General features: G+C 44.4%; 1 protein-coding gene across 1 annotated transcript in view; it reads right to left on the minus strand.

Annotated features, from left to right (window-relative positions):
* Positions 1-16,136, minus strand: part of LOC133503228 (voltage-dependent R-type calcium channel subunit alpha-1E) — a 120,097-nt gene that overhangs the window by 62,186 nt on the left and 41,775 nt on the right. Inside the window, exons 3-5 of the mRNA XM_061824603.1 lie at positions 13,822-14,091; positions 5,523-5,628; positions 5,310-5,449 (exon numbers count right to left, since the gene is read on the minus strand). Coding sequence (XP_061680587.1) covers positions 5,310-5,449; positions 5,523-5,628; positions 13,822-14,091 — 516 coding nt within the window. The remainder of the gene's footprint in view (positions 1-5,309; positions 5,450-5,522; positions 5,629-13,821; positions 14,092-16,136) is intronic.

Raw genomic sequence — 16,136 nt, forward strand, 5'->3', positions numbered from 1 at the left:
TTAAAAAATACATATTTATATATTTCATCATATGTGTTAAAACTGTTAGTATGACTTGAGAGAAGTGGATAAATTTGGGGAAAAAAATACATCCCAGTGCTAGCGCATCTTGTACCTCTTTTTTTTTGCTAAGAAACCAAGGAAAATGACAAAGTGTGAATCATTGCACTAGTGGGCGCATTCATCGAGAGCACAACCCTGTTTCCCTGGGCTTCAGGAGCTTTTGCTGAAACCATGAAAGAATAGCCGCTGCTTCCACCCCCTAACCCCGCAAAAAACAAACAAACAAAAAATAAACTAATGCCCAGCCTTAAAGTGCCACTGTCATGAAATGCATGATTTTTAGTATGTTATTAATGAAAAAACGTCAGCCAGAATGGACCCATTCTTTTTTTTTTTCAACATACAAGGGGATTTTGACATATATGGCTTTTTGTCACTCCCGCCATGAAAATCCTCTCAAGGGATTTGTTTTGGAGAAGGAAGCAAGAAGTGACGTGAGTAGCAAACGGCCACTCAAGCGGTTTCGTATGTTTTTTCTAGTTTTACCTACTGCAAAGTAGCTCATTGTTCCTTCGTGTTAGCCAAAATGCCGTCTCGTTGTATTGCTGGATATTGTTCTAACACTCGGGAGGATGGATTCACTCTTCATACTTTTCGTCGTGAAAAATGATTGCAAGGGTGCAAAGGATGAGACCTTTGTTGGTTCCAAATGACAGGTATAGGTGTGTATACAGCTACTAAAAAGAAAAATTGTATATATATATATATATATATATATATATATATATATATATATGTGTGTGTTTTTGTTTTTTTTTTTGTGGGGGTGTGTGTGGAGGGATGCGTAATCCTCTCAGAATATAACAAAAGATCCGCGCACATAAATCAGGGGTGCTAAATGTGTCGTGTACCAGTCGGCTTCTGCCGGGCTGGCTCATACGTACTGTGTGAGAGTCTGTTGTGAGTTAGAAGCGATCCGCATATCATCTAAATATGGCTCAAAACGATAGGCTCGATTGTGAGATGTTCTTTTCTTTGAAATCAGCTCCGGAGTCCCATAGTAGGTGGCAATGTGACGTAATGAACGTTCGTGAGGATAAGCAGCTCAGAAAACGGATGGGTGGATGTGAACAGGATCTAGTAATTCCATGAATAATATTAAATTTTCTAGATAACAACCAAAGAAGTCATTTCAACTAACTACAACTTTTCCATCCAAATCCTATTAAATTCAGGCGCTCTGAAAAAAATGGCAGACAATTAAATGTTCCGTGCAAGCGCTCGTTTGAGAGACGCTGGCCCTAATTACTCTCTCACTATCGTCTGCGTCTCTCCTAAGCGTCATTCGCCATATAATGAGGCTGCGCACCTCTCGTGACGCGCGTGTATGTAAATGTTAGCAAAAGAAGGGCATGGATGAGTTTATTGTGCCAAAATCACGAGCAGTTGATTAAGAAAAAACCCACAGTGCAAAAAATTGTTTGGACGATTTCTCTCAGGTAATGGGTGAGAAATGTATTCCACAGTCTACGTGTGTTTCTCGAGCATTTTAGTGTGAAAATGGTTGAAATAAACTGTCTACAGCAGGGCTCAGCAACCTTTTTGAGGCTGAGGGCTACTTCTTGAGCACCGATCGTATGTGGCAAATTTCAGACTCAGTTCATTACACATACATAAAATATTTTGGTTTTAATTCATTGTAGTAAATGACATTACAGGTATTTTAAAATTGGAATTCACGTAAGCAAGGCAGATTCAGAATTTAAAGCACAAATAATGGGAACAATTTGTGGCTTGTGGTATTTTTAGAACATACCTCGCGGGTGCCTTATATGGTCCTCGCGGGCTACCATTCGCCCGCGGGCACCGTGTTGGTGACCCCTGGTCAACAGTCATTGTGGGGAAACCTTACAGGCCCATCCATAAAAGTTGAAAATCTGCAATATAGTTCGGCGTCGCCGTTAGGTTACTGTTAAAATTAGTATAATTGTATCATCCGAGTCATTCGAAGTCCAGCGCCCCCTAGCGTCTCCTGCTATGACTGCACAGTAACCAGATTCAAACCCAGAACTTTCAAACTGGTAAGATGACATGATCACCGTAATTTCACCGCACTTCCAGACAGAAAAAGTTAAATCTGGAAAACGCTTGTGTTGAGCTGTCAAATACAGAAGCGTATTGCTACCACACACACACACACACACACACACACACACACACACACACACACACACAAATCCCGTTTTTCTGGCTAATCTTTTCTGTTTTTCAGACTAATATTTTTCCCCCTTGTTTTTCGGACAATTTTTTTCTCCCTGTTTCTCAGATATTTGTTTTCTGTTTTTCAGTAATTTTTTCTCCTTGTTTTCCGGGCTGTTTTTTTCCCCCTGAATTATTGGAATACATCGAACTCATGCGAGAACCTGTGAACAACAAGTGACTTGGCGGGTTAATTGGATCACTGTTTGTTGTGTAAGTATGTAGCCTTATGCGTGAAAACCCATCTTTTCCACCATTGATGCAGATCCCTTATGGTTTGACTTTGTCACAGGAGTCTACATGTCACAAAAAGTTTGGGCCGGGATTCTGGTACATACGCCAGCGAAGACGATTTCGGCGCCTCATTTGCACACCATCCATGTCCAGTATTTTCATCAATCTCCTGATCGTCTCTTGAGTCACCACGTAGCCAGTGTGAATGCATTTTAAATCCATCATCTTGTATCCGTGGAGCAAGCCATACTGATTCTAGACAAACATTTCTGCACGGAGCAGATTTGAATGGGCTTTCCTCGTGAACAAACGCAAAGTCCGCAGGTACCTGCGTAAAGTCGACAAGCTAATAACGAAACCATCTACGTGACTCAAAGACAAGAGTATCTACCAGTGTCTTAATCCCATATCAAAATAAAATTTGATCAAAGTATATAAGATGGCCATTTTCCTTCCTATGAAGTCTGCCAAGAGTCACTTGTTGTTGGATGTGTCCTGATAAGTGAGGGGGGTGGGGGGGATAGCTCGAAAAACAGATGGGAAAAAAAAATAAACCCAGAAAACAGAAAAAAATAGCCTGGAAAAAGAGGAAGAAAAAATTTGCACATAAAACGGAAAAAAATAGCCTGGAAAAACAGGGAGAAAAATTTTGTCAAAAAAAACCTGAAAAAGTCTGAAAAATGGGGGGAAGAATGTTAACCCTAAAAAACTGAAATCAAGTCTGGAAAATGTGGGGAAGATTGTTAGTCCTAAAAATAGAAAAAAAATAGCCCAAAAAACAAGGAGAAAAAAATTTGCCCATAAAACGGAAAAAAATAGCCCGAAAAACAGGGAGAAGAATTTACTCCGAAAAACGGAAAAAAAGTCTGAAAAACAGTGGGAAAAATATTAGTCCTAAAAGTAGAAAAAAATAACCTGAAAAACAGAAAAAATAGCCTGAAAAACAGGATTTTTATTTGTGTGTGTGTGGCAGCAATGCGCTTCCGTAGTAAAACACTTCTACAAAGGTGCAAAAATAAATTAATTCCATTTAACGCCATCTTGTTCCTGTCTAAAGAAGACCACCGAGACGTCAGCTAGGGCAAGTTGAGCGACGTAATAATATTGCAACTCTAACTTTGCATCGATGAATTGATATAGATAATATTCCATACAGACGAGATAATATCGGCAAATACACGGCCTAAGGATCATAAAACATTAAAAATAAAGAGCTGCTTTTGGATGGGAGTTGTTTGGGCAAGGCATGTGTTTGCACAAGAGACTTCTTTCACAACCTCTTCGGAGCTCGACACAAACTACATAAGTCTGATTACGACACGTTTCAGCCCCCCCCCGAGAGCCGCGGTTGCCTCATTCCTTTCCTCATCCGTCTGTGCCCGAGCAAGCAGCTGCCGTTTCAATAATCCTTTAACAAGTCTCCGTCTCGGCACGTTTTAATGAAGCTTCTAATTTCGGACCAGCAGCATCTTCTCCTTAAGGGATGTCAATTGACCAACAGGCTACCCGAGACCCCCCTCCGTCCCCCCAACCCCCTTGCCCCTCCTCTTCCTCATGGTCATCTCCCCTCCGACCTCGCATCCTTCCTCTCCCCTGCCGCGAGAAGCGCATCCTTGAGCCCGAGCTTCAATTGGGCTCATCAATAATGGAAGCCACCGGAATCATATAGAATTCCCTAAGAACGGTGTCAGAAACCCGTCGCACTTTATTCTGCGCGGCCAATCGCTTAATATTTCATTACTGAGTGCAAGCGTGTGTGCGTGCATGAGGTTAATATGTGTCCTTACCATGCGCCTTATTTGATATCAAAAAGCTCCCGTTCTCAAGATGTGTAAATGGTTTACAAAGTCATGTTATTGGAAAAATTATGGATTCCACTGCTCTAGATGATGTAAGTAGCACATTTGCATGCTTTTATCGTTATTTTTTTCATTATGTTATAATTTGCAACAACAATTGGACACGATAAATTGCCCCTAGGTGTGATTGTGAGTGCGGCTGTTTGCCTCGATGTGCCCTGCGATTGGCTGGCAACCAGTTCAGGGTGTACCCCAACTCCTGCCCGTTGACAGCTGGGATGGGCTCCAACACTCCCCGTGGCCCTTGTGTGGATAACCGGCAAAGAAAATGCATGGATGGATGTTATAATTGTGATGTGATAGCGGTGGTTTTAACCCATTCATGGGCAGCGTCCCATTTTTGGGACATCATGATTTTCACGCATTATATCCCTCAGTATATCAAAATATTTAAGTGTTTTAATCTGATTCGGATTCTGTTTTTTTGGGACAATCTACTAAGAAAACCCAAGTACCCTCTCGCGGGCAGTGTCCAATTTTTCGGACGAGATTAGAAATTAGTAAAGTGATCATATAATATAACCATAAACGAAAAAGAAGCGTTATTTCCTTGATTATCGATTATCCTTTTATCTCAATAAGGCCAAAAATTGCCACCCGGCCCATGGATGGGTTAAGATGTGGATTAAATTTCCGTTGAAGGCTCAAGTACCAAACCAAATTCACAGTCCACCACTGGTTATTAGTTACACACGGGCCGAAATTGCGTTTTCTGTAAGTTTTTATGTGAGTAGGCAATTGCCCGCCCCACTGCCCAAGGCCAGCACCTGGTCTTCCTAAAAGGGCTCCCATTCAAGAACTAACATGGACCAACTCTGCTTGGCTTTTGAGCTGGATCACTCCCAAGGTACTTCCAAGATTCAAATCCTTGACCCCAGAACTATGAGGCAGATGTGCTAACCACTCGGCCACCGCGCTGTACAGCCGTCATGAGATCATATCGCAATGACTCACCCACTGAGCACCACAATGAAATCCATGACGTTCCACCCGTTCCTGAGGTAGGAGCCTTTATGGAATACGAAGCCGAGGGCAATGATCTTTATCCCCGCCTCCAAACAGAACATCCCGATGAAATACGGCTCGGTCTTCTCCTGTTGGGTCGAGCCAGCGAGAAGATCTCAGTCTAAGATTCATCTCGGTTGAACGTGCAATGTCATGTCTCACCAGTCTCTTCGACATTGGCGTCTTGTCCTCTCCGGGCAGGTGCTGCTCCAGAGCCAGGACGATGCAGTTGGCGATGATGGTGGCGAGGATCATGTACTCGAACGGAGTGTCGGGAGGAAGTTAAGGAACTCCGTTGGCTCCTTTTGGATAAGCTGACTCATTTAAAGCACCGGGAAATGATCAAAGGACATACAACACAAGCACTGAATCAGCTGAAAGTGTCAGGTGACAGTTCCACACCAGCCCTGCAGGGGCAGTAATGTGCAAGACAACATTTTTCATGACAATTTAATCTGTTGCGTCTCCAACTCAGCTGCGAAATGTAACAGCGAACATTACACATTAAAATTCACAACAATGTTTAGTGGGAAATGGATTTGTAGTGTTTTGGTGGATCCTGCTAACTCGTGCTCAGAAGTGCTTTTCTTTGGCGGGCCCACTGATCTAAAAAAATAAGACTGGATAGGACATACATATCTAGCGGTGTGTTGATCGGTTAAACCCAGTTGGCCGCCATCTTGGTACTCCCAATACATGTGGAGGACACATTTTACAGCTTGGATTATGGCAGGGTTTTTCCTCAAAGTTTGGTCTGGTCGTGTGATCTTGACATTTTTTCAGTTCTGGTAGCATGAAGGATTTTTAATTCGACTTGGTAAGCCAAAAAAGGCCAAGCGCAAAGGGAAGACATAGAACACCGTGACTAGCAAGAAACCTTGCATATTACCTAGAGCCTGAATTCCGTGACATGTTAACTTTACCCAAAATACGCTGTGAAGCACTATCGTCATAACATAGCAAAAAACTAAGCATTTTTTGTCATAGAAACATTAAGTTTTAAGTCAATCTGATATATTTTTGGAAATAAGGACTCACAATGGGAAAATGCATGCTAAACGAGTTGTTCATTTCTTGCAACATCCCATTTCAGACAGAAAATTTAAACTTGTTCAATTCAAGCGGGTGAGGAGGAGGAAGAGAAGAAGAAGTGGGAGGCAATAAGACCAAATTAGGCTGACACCGTACAGATCGATATTGCGCGGCTGGTGATACCCAGCGGGGCTGCTCGGGGGCATGTGAGTTATGAGAGGCTGAATTAAAAGAGCATATAGAAATTTTTATCACCACCGGGTCGAACTTGAACCCGGGCGGCAACTCTACCTGCGCCCCGGGGGATGGGGGGGCTTTAACACTTTTGGGAGGTCACAGCAAGCCACAGACAAGAAATTGTCTTATTGACATAATAGCGGCATCGGCATGACGTGCTGTCTTCTTTCTTATTGTATTTTTATCTCACGCTGATAAGTTAAGTGCTGCCTTCGTGCCCTTAAACAGCGGTCGACAGGGAGGGAGCGACGGGAGGAGATGGAGGGAGGAAATCGGAGAAAAGAAAAAAAAAAAGATGGAAGAAGGTATCCACGGCAACAGGTTTCACTCGGAGCCAAAAAGTCGATGCTAGCAGGTGGTGACTGGGGCAGCTAAGCTACATTGCATGATTGCATTTGCAGATTCACACCACATCCATCCATACATACATTTTCCTTTGCCACTTATCCTCACAAGGGTCACGGGGAGTGCTGGTGCCTCTCCCAGCTGTCAACGGGCAGGAGGCGGGGTAGAGCCCGAACTGGTTGCCAGCCAATCGCAGGGCACACAGAGACAGACAACAGCCGAACTCACAATCAAACCTATGGGCAATTTTAGAGTGTCCAATTAATCCATCCATCCATTCCTTATCCTAAAATGGAGGAAAGAAAAGTTTGTCTCACAAAATTTGACACTCCGCGATGTGCAAAAAAAAAAAATGTTTTTTTTGCAAATGAATGATCCATCCATCTATCCATTTCTTAGCTGCTTATCCTCACAAGGGTCGCGGGAGTACTGGAGCCGATCCAAGCTATCAACGGGCAGGAGGCGGGGTACACCCTGAACTGGTCGCCAGCCAATCGACAGGGCACATAGAGACAAACGGTCGCACTCACAATCACACCTCAGGGCAATTTAGAGTTTCCAATTAATGTCGCATCTTTTTGGGATGTGAGAGGAAACCGGAGTGCCCGGAGAAAACCCACACAGGCACGGGGGAGAACATGTAAACTCCACACTGGCGGGTCCGGGATTGTAACCGGGACCTCAGATCTGTGAGGCCGACGCTTTCCAGTTGATCCACCGTGCCGCCCTCACACCACATAAACATTCTTGGCCAAAGGTGATCCCTCAGACCCAACGTTGGGCACCAATAGTTGTTTTTGTTGTGGATCATGTCTGTTTTTTTCAGGTTTCAGATTCAGAGCTCAACATGCACCCACCCCTCGTTCTGTCCCTGGTCGTCATGGTAATGAAAGCCATACCCACGTCGGTGCAGGTCCGTTAGTCCTGGTGCATTTCCATCAAAACAGACATCCAGCAAGACGCAAAGTACTATCAAATGTGTATTTTGGCAGACTGTTGTAAGTATTAAAAAAAAAAAAAATACATATATGTTCCTTTGAACCGAAGCATTAGACACTGAGACGAGAATGTAATTACATTTTGTTAAAGTTAAAGACTCAACAAGTGTCGGCGAAGTAGCTGTTCCTGAACGCTGCGGTCTCGGGCTCCATCAGTCGAGCGGCTCGTGAGCGATCCTGCGAGTCACAACGACGCCGGCGCTGCGCCGCAATTCCTCAAAACACGCGTGTAAAAATAGACACGGAGACGGGCCGCGGTGCGGAAAACAGCTCACGTCCAGACAATTAAGGGAGCGCTGAAAAAAAATAAAAATAAAAAAAATCGCAGACGGCACCTTTCAGCTAATTATAGCGAGACCGAGCTATTGATAAAGGGTACGACGTTAAGAAAGATTGCGACTTGAACGACGCAGTCGTCCCCGAGCCGACGACGCATCACCTTCACACATCGGCGGGCCGCTTCTGAGAATTCATTCCGGAGATAAACGCAGCCGCCCGTCAGTCAGTCAGACGGCGCTGCGAGGCAAAGTCAACTCTCATTCGACTTCTGCCAAAGAAGTAATGGGAAAACCTCAGGTGGCAAGAACACGCGACGCTGCTCGACCTTTCATTTATTCAGATTTGGAATAGAAATATTCTCATATCGCTACAGGTGAACCTCGTGTATATGTATGGAGATGAGGGAGTGAGGCCTTTAAAATTCTCCCCCCCAAAAGAGCGCCGAATACCTTGCAACCTTTTCCAACATCCTATCTTTGTGAAGCCAGACCATCCGCGACGGCGCCGATCAGATCTGAAGATTTCTGCGGTTCTCCTGTGCGACTTCAGATGTGTAAAAGTTCTGCTGCAAAATCATTAGAAAATGACGACCAGCTGGCACGCCTGTTTGTATGAGTCACTGAACTTTAAAATACATCCATCCATTTTATTAGCCGCTTATCCTCACAAGGGTTGCGGGGAGAGCCTATCCCAGCTGTCAACGGGCAGGAGGCGGGGCACACCCTGAACTGGTTGCCAGCCAATGGGAGGAAACCGCAGTGCCCAGAGAAAACCCACACAGGTACTGGGAGAACATGCAAACTCCACACAGGCGGGTCCGGGATCGAACCTTGGACCTCAGAACTGTCAGGCCAACGCTTTACCATCTCATCCACCGTGCCGCCATTTAAAATACATTAATGCAAGAAAGTAATGTGTTCAATGTGTTTTAAAAGCATTTTTGAACGAAGTAAAAAAACCGGGCAGCATGGTGGATCAGCTGTAAAGTGTTAGCCTCACAGTTCTGAGGTCCTGGGTTCGATCACAGATCCGCCTGTGTGGAATTTGCGTGTTCTCCCCGTTCCTGCGTGGGTGTTCTCCGGGGACTCCAGTTTCCTCCCACTTCCCAAAAACATGCAACATTAATTGGACGCTCTAAATTGCCCCTAGATGTGATTGTGAGTGGGGCTGTTTCTCTCGATGTGCCCTGCGATTGGCTGGCAACCAGTTCAGGGTGTACCCTGCTTCCTGCCAGTTGATAGCTGGGATAGGCTCCAGCACTCCCCGCGACCCTTGTGAGGATAAGCGGCTAAGGAAATGGATGGATGGATGGATGTAAAAACCGTTGGCCATTTCGATTTTCTGATGGCCAAAGGGATCTATCGGCCCTCCAACATCGGAATGGGACATGACCAGAGAGGGCCAATCACACGCGTCGTCGCCTTTTGAAAGAGGAAGTCACATTCCCCAAATTAACTTGACGAAACAAATCAAAACTGAACACCGCAAAAGAGCGCAAACCTACAATGCTTACATTTCTGATGGAATTATTAATTCCCAGTATAAATTATGAAGGGCTGGAGGCTCTCAGTGGGATATTTCCCGGTTCCGGAAGACCCAGGGGAGGGGGGGGGGATCAAAAAGGAGCAGCAGCTGCCAGTCTTCCTTTGGCCTTGAAAGGTAAACCGGTCCCGGCTGTTTTTTGTTGGAGCCACTTCCCCTCCCCTCTGCATTGCCTCAAACATCCGAAATCTATCAGTCCTTGCACATACACACGGATATTATACGTGTAGCTTTTAAAGCCGAGTAGCTCAAGCGCTGTCAACGTGTTCTTTTCAAAATAAGCCTCTCACACTCTTCGCCGAATGCATAGCTGACCTTTAGGAGGTTTACTGCACCGACTGCACATGGGTACTTGCTGGTGCAGTGTTAAATATGTACATAAATATGTACACTTTGACAGGGTGACTTCAGCTTTCTATTTAAAAAAAAAAAAAAACTGTTGGATGCTATTTACCTATCTGAACAGGTCACTCGTTAATTTAAAGCACAGTTGTCAAACTCAAGGCCCGGGGGCCAGACCTGGCCCGCCGCATGATTTTATGTGGCCCGCCAAGGCAAATCATGTATGTCGACTTCTGTGATACTTGTTCAAATCTGTACCAAAATTTCAAATCGTCATATCATTAATCATAACGTTGAGGTGTTGCAAACATGTTTACATTACCAAACATCAACAATAGTTGAAAAACCCGTTACCCTTGATTTGTGATTCCAAAAGGAATTCGTAAATTTCACGTGTCAATATGATGAGGCGATAAACGATTTATAAACGGCCCTCTGAGGGGAACCGGAACTACAATGTCGCCCACGACAAAAATGAGCTTGACACCAATGATTTAAAGGAACAATATGGAACTATGAAAGCAAGCTAAAGGTGTCCATTAAGCTAATAGCGGCCATTCATTATTGTTAGACAGAACTACTTTTCATGAGTGTCCAACTGGCTACTGCTAATGCGATTTGAAATTTAAAATCTTGGGAAAAGGGCGTCCCAACGACGCAAATAGAACAGCCAGTCAAAAATGATGTCCTACCATGAGACGAATATTACGTGGACGTTCTCAGAGGTCAGTCGTCGCTGAACTGAGCGTATCATCGGCAAAGGTACAGATCATTTTGGGTTCATTATGAAATTCCCAAACTTTTATGGAAGTAATGTTGTGGTAAGCAGCTGGAACAGGTTCAGTGGCTTTGCTAATCTTTCAGTGACTTGCTAAAACTTTATGAAATACAAAGTCTGAGTCAAGGGGTTGTGTAACTGCGTTTTGTCTTGGAAATTCTGATGTACGGTTGTTGTTTTATATATCTGTGCCTATATATGCGACTATGTTGTTGACTGTGTGTATAGCCCGTTACAGAATGTCAATTTTCTTTGAATAAAAATCATTATTTGTGTGTACGCATTCAGTTTTGCGACTCCACGCCAAATTCTGCCCCTTCGAGCTGATTCACCCACCAGAACGCAGCACTGTTCAAGCAGCTTTCCTCCATAAAACATATTAGCTAACAACACAACACGGTGAATGATGACTCGTTGCAACAGTATATGACACAGCGATCAGATATGGTTCCATATCATTCTTCTTAATATCTGTTAATCACGCACAGGAGAGCTCATTAGGTGTAATGGGAAACTCCCTCCAGGACGGCAATACGGTATTAACCTGCTTGCTTCACTTCCTGTCCCTACAGCACAACATAATACTTTGATATGAAGCATTTCAAAACTGTCTCGAGATGATGGTCCGAGTACTGCCTTTGTTCCGAACCGGTGGGTCAGGGCCTAAAAGCGGGCTGCGGGGCCACACTTACCGTATTTTCCGCACTATAAGGCGTACCGCAATATAAGGCGCACCTCCAATGAAGGACCTATTTCACAACTTTTTTTCATATATAAGGCGCGTAGAATAGACGCTACAGTTGAGGCCGGGGTTACGTTATGCATCCATTAGATGGAGCTGCACTCAAGGCTCAATATCAATCCATATAGAAACCACATCGGATTACAAGGCGCACCGACGGCTTTTGAGAAAATTAAAGGCTTTTAGGTTCACGTTATAGTGCGGAAAATAAGGTACTTGTTGCTCTGCTGCCTTCAATTGCTAAAAAGAAGACCGACTATTTGTGTAGGATTTTCCTAAAAAGAAGAGATCGGGTGTTTTTTAACATGTTCTTGGCGACAATACAAACGTGGGGAACCCAGTGTGGCAAGAGTTAAGAATCAATGAATCTACAAGTAAACTATTTCCCCACGGCCTGTTGATTCAATTTCATTGGAACTCTAGTTTTAATAGCTCCAATGAACAGGGCAAATGGACAATGGATGACGGTTCACAATTGACTTTTTTTTTTTTTTTTTTTTCAAGCTAGCAGTGGCCCATCCTGATATTCACAAAGCTTCTGTATTGAAGACAACAATAGCAGAGAAGAGGCCACACCTGGCCTGGGCACCTGGTGAGCTGCACCACAAACACCCAAATGCGAGTACACACACGCACAGCACAGCACAGCACCAACAGTTTGCACACATAAAACGATCATCCGTCCATTTGCGCTTGTCCTCACAAGGGTTACAAGTGACCCGGACCCTATCCCAGCTGATTTTGGGAGCGAGCAGGAGTACAACCTGGGACTGGTTGACAGCCACCCGGAGGACAAACGACCATTTTAACACACTTTTGGAAAATTAGAAGGCTTCGATTCATCTAGCGTGTCTGCTTTTGAAATGTGAGAAGCCAGCGTACATGGGGAAGGCGCACACAGGCGCACAGAGAATATGCTAACTTCACGCTTAGAAAGCTGGATTTCAAACCTAAAACCTCAAAGACGAGGTGTTGCCTTAATTTAGGATCATTCCATCCAAAAGTGTTTGTCAACATAAGCATAGCCATAAATAGTACTGATGGACTGACAAGAGAATTGTAAACCCAAACTGAAAGCCCAAAACAGGTAAACAAAAGGCGTGAACTGCAAAAACAAAAGAACTGTCAAAAAATTGCAATTTTATTTGTTAGACATCTTTTTGGGGTTTACTTTGGAAAAAAAAAAAAAAAAAAAGTTTCATTACCCGGGAATTCCAAACCCGGATTGAAAACGACCGTGCCAGTCAGATTGTGTGAGTGAATCGCTGTGGTAACTCCTGATGGGACAAACCGAAAGTCAGATTCCCTCTTACTGATTGTGGGAAAAAGAACTTTATAAGAAGAAGAAAAAAAAACACAAAAATGAAACTGTATAATAATGTAAGATGGGTTGCCTGACTGAGGCTGTACAGCGGTTAGCACCGTCGCCTCTCAATTCTGAGGTTGGGGGTTTGAATCTTTAGTGTAGCTTTTCTGTGTTAAGATACCGTATCACTACCCATCCATCGATTTTCTTTGCCGCTCATCCTCAAAAGGGTCACGGGACGTGCTGGAGCCTCTCCCAGCTGTCAACGGGCAGGAGGCGGGGTACACCCCGAAGTGGTTGCCAGCCAATTGCAGGGCACATAGAGACAAAGAGTTGCACTCACAATCACACCGAGGGGCAATTTAGAGTGTCCAATTCATGTTGCGTGTTTTTTTTTTGGTTTTTTTTTTCCCACAATGTGGGAGGAAACCGGTGTGCCCGGAGGAAACCCACGCAGACACAGGGAGAACATGCAAACTTCACACTGGCGGGTCTGGGATTGAACCCGGGACGTCAGAATTGTGAGGCCAACGCTTATCAGCTGACCCACCGTGCCGCCCTGTGTCACTATTTATTTAATTTTTTTTTTAAAAGCATTACTATCTTCAGTAAGTCATGTAGTTTGTTTCCAGTGATGCCACCACAGCGTGCAGATGTAGCTAATAAAGTGGCTGGTACGATGCTGGTGAGGAACGATTTTCTGTCCCTGGTGCTGAATCGGACGCGTCGCCTCTTCGAAACACTTTGCATTAGTTAGGAGTGGACAGACATCGACATATTAATATCTTAACCGTAAAGGCTGTGGTGAAAATTAAATTAAAGGCAGTTTTGTGTGCAGCACGTTCAAAGAAAAAGGATATGGCCACTCAATGATTTTCTTGGCGTACTTGCGGACCACGTTGTCCTCCCCGAGAATGAAGAGCGACCTGTTGACGGTGAAACAGTTCTCCCGGACGGGGATCGGGTTGTACAAGGCCATGGTGCGGGCGCGTTGCGCTTTGGTCTGCTTGAAGGCAGCGGGGGACACCCCGCCCGTGGACGCCGCCGCTCCATCGCGGCTCCTGTTGCGCTCCGAGCCGCCGTCGCCGGTGCTCAACAAGACCGGAACGTCGTCTCCGAAGCGGGCCATTCTGTCCAGGCGGGGGGGGGGGAGGTGGAGGTTGAGGGGGTGGGGGTGGGAGAAAAGAGCAGATATAAGCACGCGATAAGGTGGGGTGGGGTGGTCAAAAAGGGCGCGGTGCTGCGCTCGACGGCTCTCCGTGATCAATCACACCATCATGAGTTTTCACTTGAGGGGGAAAAAAAAATAAAGTTGGATTCGCTGTGCGTAAAACCAAAAAAAAAAAATGGATCCTTAAAGCAAGCTCGTTCCCAAAATAAAAATTGCGAGAGGATGCAAAAAAGGTCACATCAGGTCGAGGATATTTGAAATAATCCAACAATTACGGCGCTCCGATCCTCGCGCGCAAAACAAGACTGAGGAGGAGGGGAAAAAACTTTGCCATTCGCCCCCCCCCCCGATCACCAAACCAGAGAACCGAAATGCAGCGGGAAGGAGGGAGCCACCTCTCCATTCTTTCCCCACAAAAAAAAAAAAAAAAAAAAAAAAAAAACAGGAGCCGGGACCTGCACGATGTGTCTTCATGCAAATAGATCACGCCCCCCAACCCCCCCCCCCGTCCAAATCCACTCTAGCAGGCGCTCGGTAATAAATATGCAAACAGTTACATCGAGTAAAAATGCAAAAGATTGGCTGTTGCATAAAGACGGAAGGTGATTTAATTTCACACACGTGCGTAAGAACACAAGCTCACATGAATGCAATTTTTAAAAATACATCAAGATAAAAACTGATTCAATTTAACCCTATTATGGAACTACTTGTGTAAAATTCAGTAAAGTGAATGCAGCTTGCACAGCTGGGAATGAATAAGCTGTTATTATTTACACAATGTGAAGGACATCATCGCATGTTTGTCTTACTGGAGGGGGGGGGGGTTCATACAAGGCAAGGGATGGGCGTTGTTTTCACAATCAGAGGATCCGACAGTATTGTGGTACCTGAAGATATGAGTTAAATTAAATTTCAAGTCGTCGTTTTTGCAATGAAATGAATGCAAGTGCGATTCATTTTGCCCGCTCCTGAAAACACCACCCCCCCCCCTTTTATTTTTTAGAAAAGAAAATTGCATTCAACAGTACAGATTTATAGAAGATAGCATAAAATGATGCCAAATCTAAAAAGGGATTGATTACATTTGGTCCAAGGAAGTACTGAATGTCAAAGCGAGACATTTTTTCTGCACTAAGAGACAAGTTTTGTACTGGACGTCAGGAGAGGGGTAAGTTTAGCTTCGAGAAAATTTGTGGTACTGTATATTTGCAGTTGAAGCTATTATTACAGCCTCACGACTAACGAACAAGATGCCTTGGCACACGAGTGTGCCGTGAGCGCTCATCAGGTGTGCCACGGGAAATCACGCAGTTCCACAGACTTCCAAACTCCATGGCAGGGGTGTCAAACTCAAATTCACAAAGGGCCAAAATTTTAAATTAAACAAAGTCGCGGGCCAAGGTTGAACAAATGAACTTTTTTTAATATGGAACCAAACAAGTGTGTAATACTTGTAATACCGGCACGGCAGCTCTAATATTAATTTGAAATTGCCTCGCGGGCCAAATGTAATTACACTGCAAGCCAAATTTGGCCCACAGGCCAGAGTTTGACACCTATGTTTTATGGCAGCGACACACAGTGACAGACAGTACAAATGTTATCAACTTTTGCAGTTTTTTTCTGATGTAAAGTATGTACCTTGACACAGGAACGTTTGGAAACTAGTGATAATCATTAGGCGGCACGGTGGGCTCAGCTGGTAAAGCAGTGTGCAGTTTAGAAGTGCATTTAAAATTGAATTTATTCTCTATTATTCATTAGATGTTCATTTCCCTTTTGCCCAAAATCAGCTGGGATAGGCTCCAGCGTGGCCCAGAACAAAGTTCAGCAGCAGAGAAAACGGATGGATGGATGAGTGATATTTCATTATGTGGTTATTACTCATAAACTGAGCAGCCGGACCCCCTTGTGTTTTACAAAATGCCATTTCCTGTTCTATTATCAACCCCCCCCCCCTCCCACACCGCCGCCAAAAAAAAAAAAAGACAAATACACACA

Source organism: Syngnathoides biaculeatus, chromosome 7, assembly GCF_019802595.1.
Source record: "Syngnathoides biaculeatus isolate LvHL_M chromosome 7, ASM1980259v1, whole genome shotgun sequence".
Taxonomy (NCBI): Eukaryota; Metazoa; Chordata; class Actinopteri; order Syngnathiformes; family Syngnathidae; genus Syngnathoides; species Syngnathoides biaculeatus.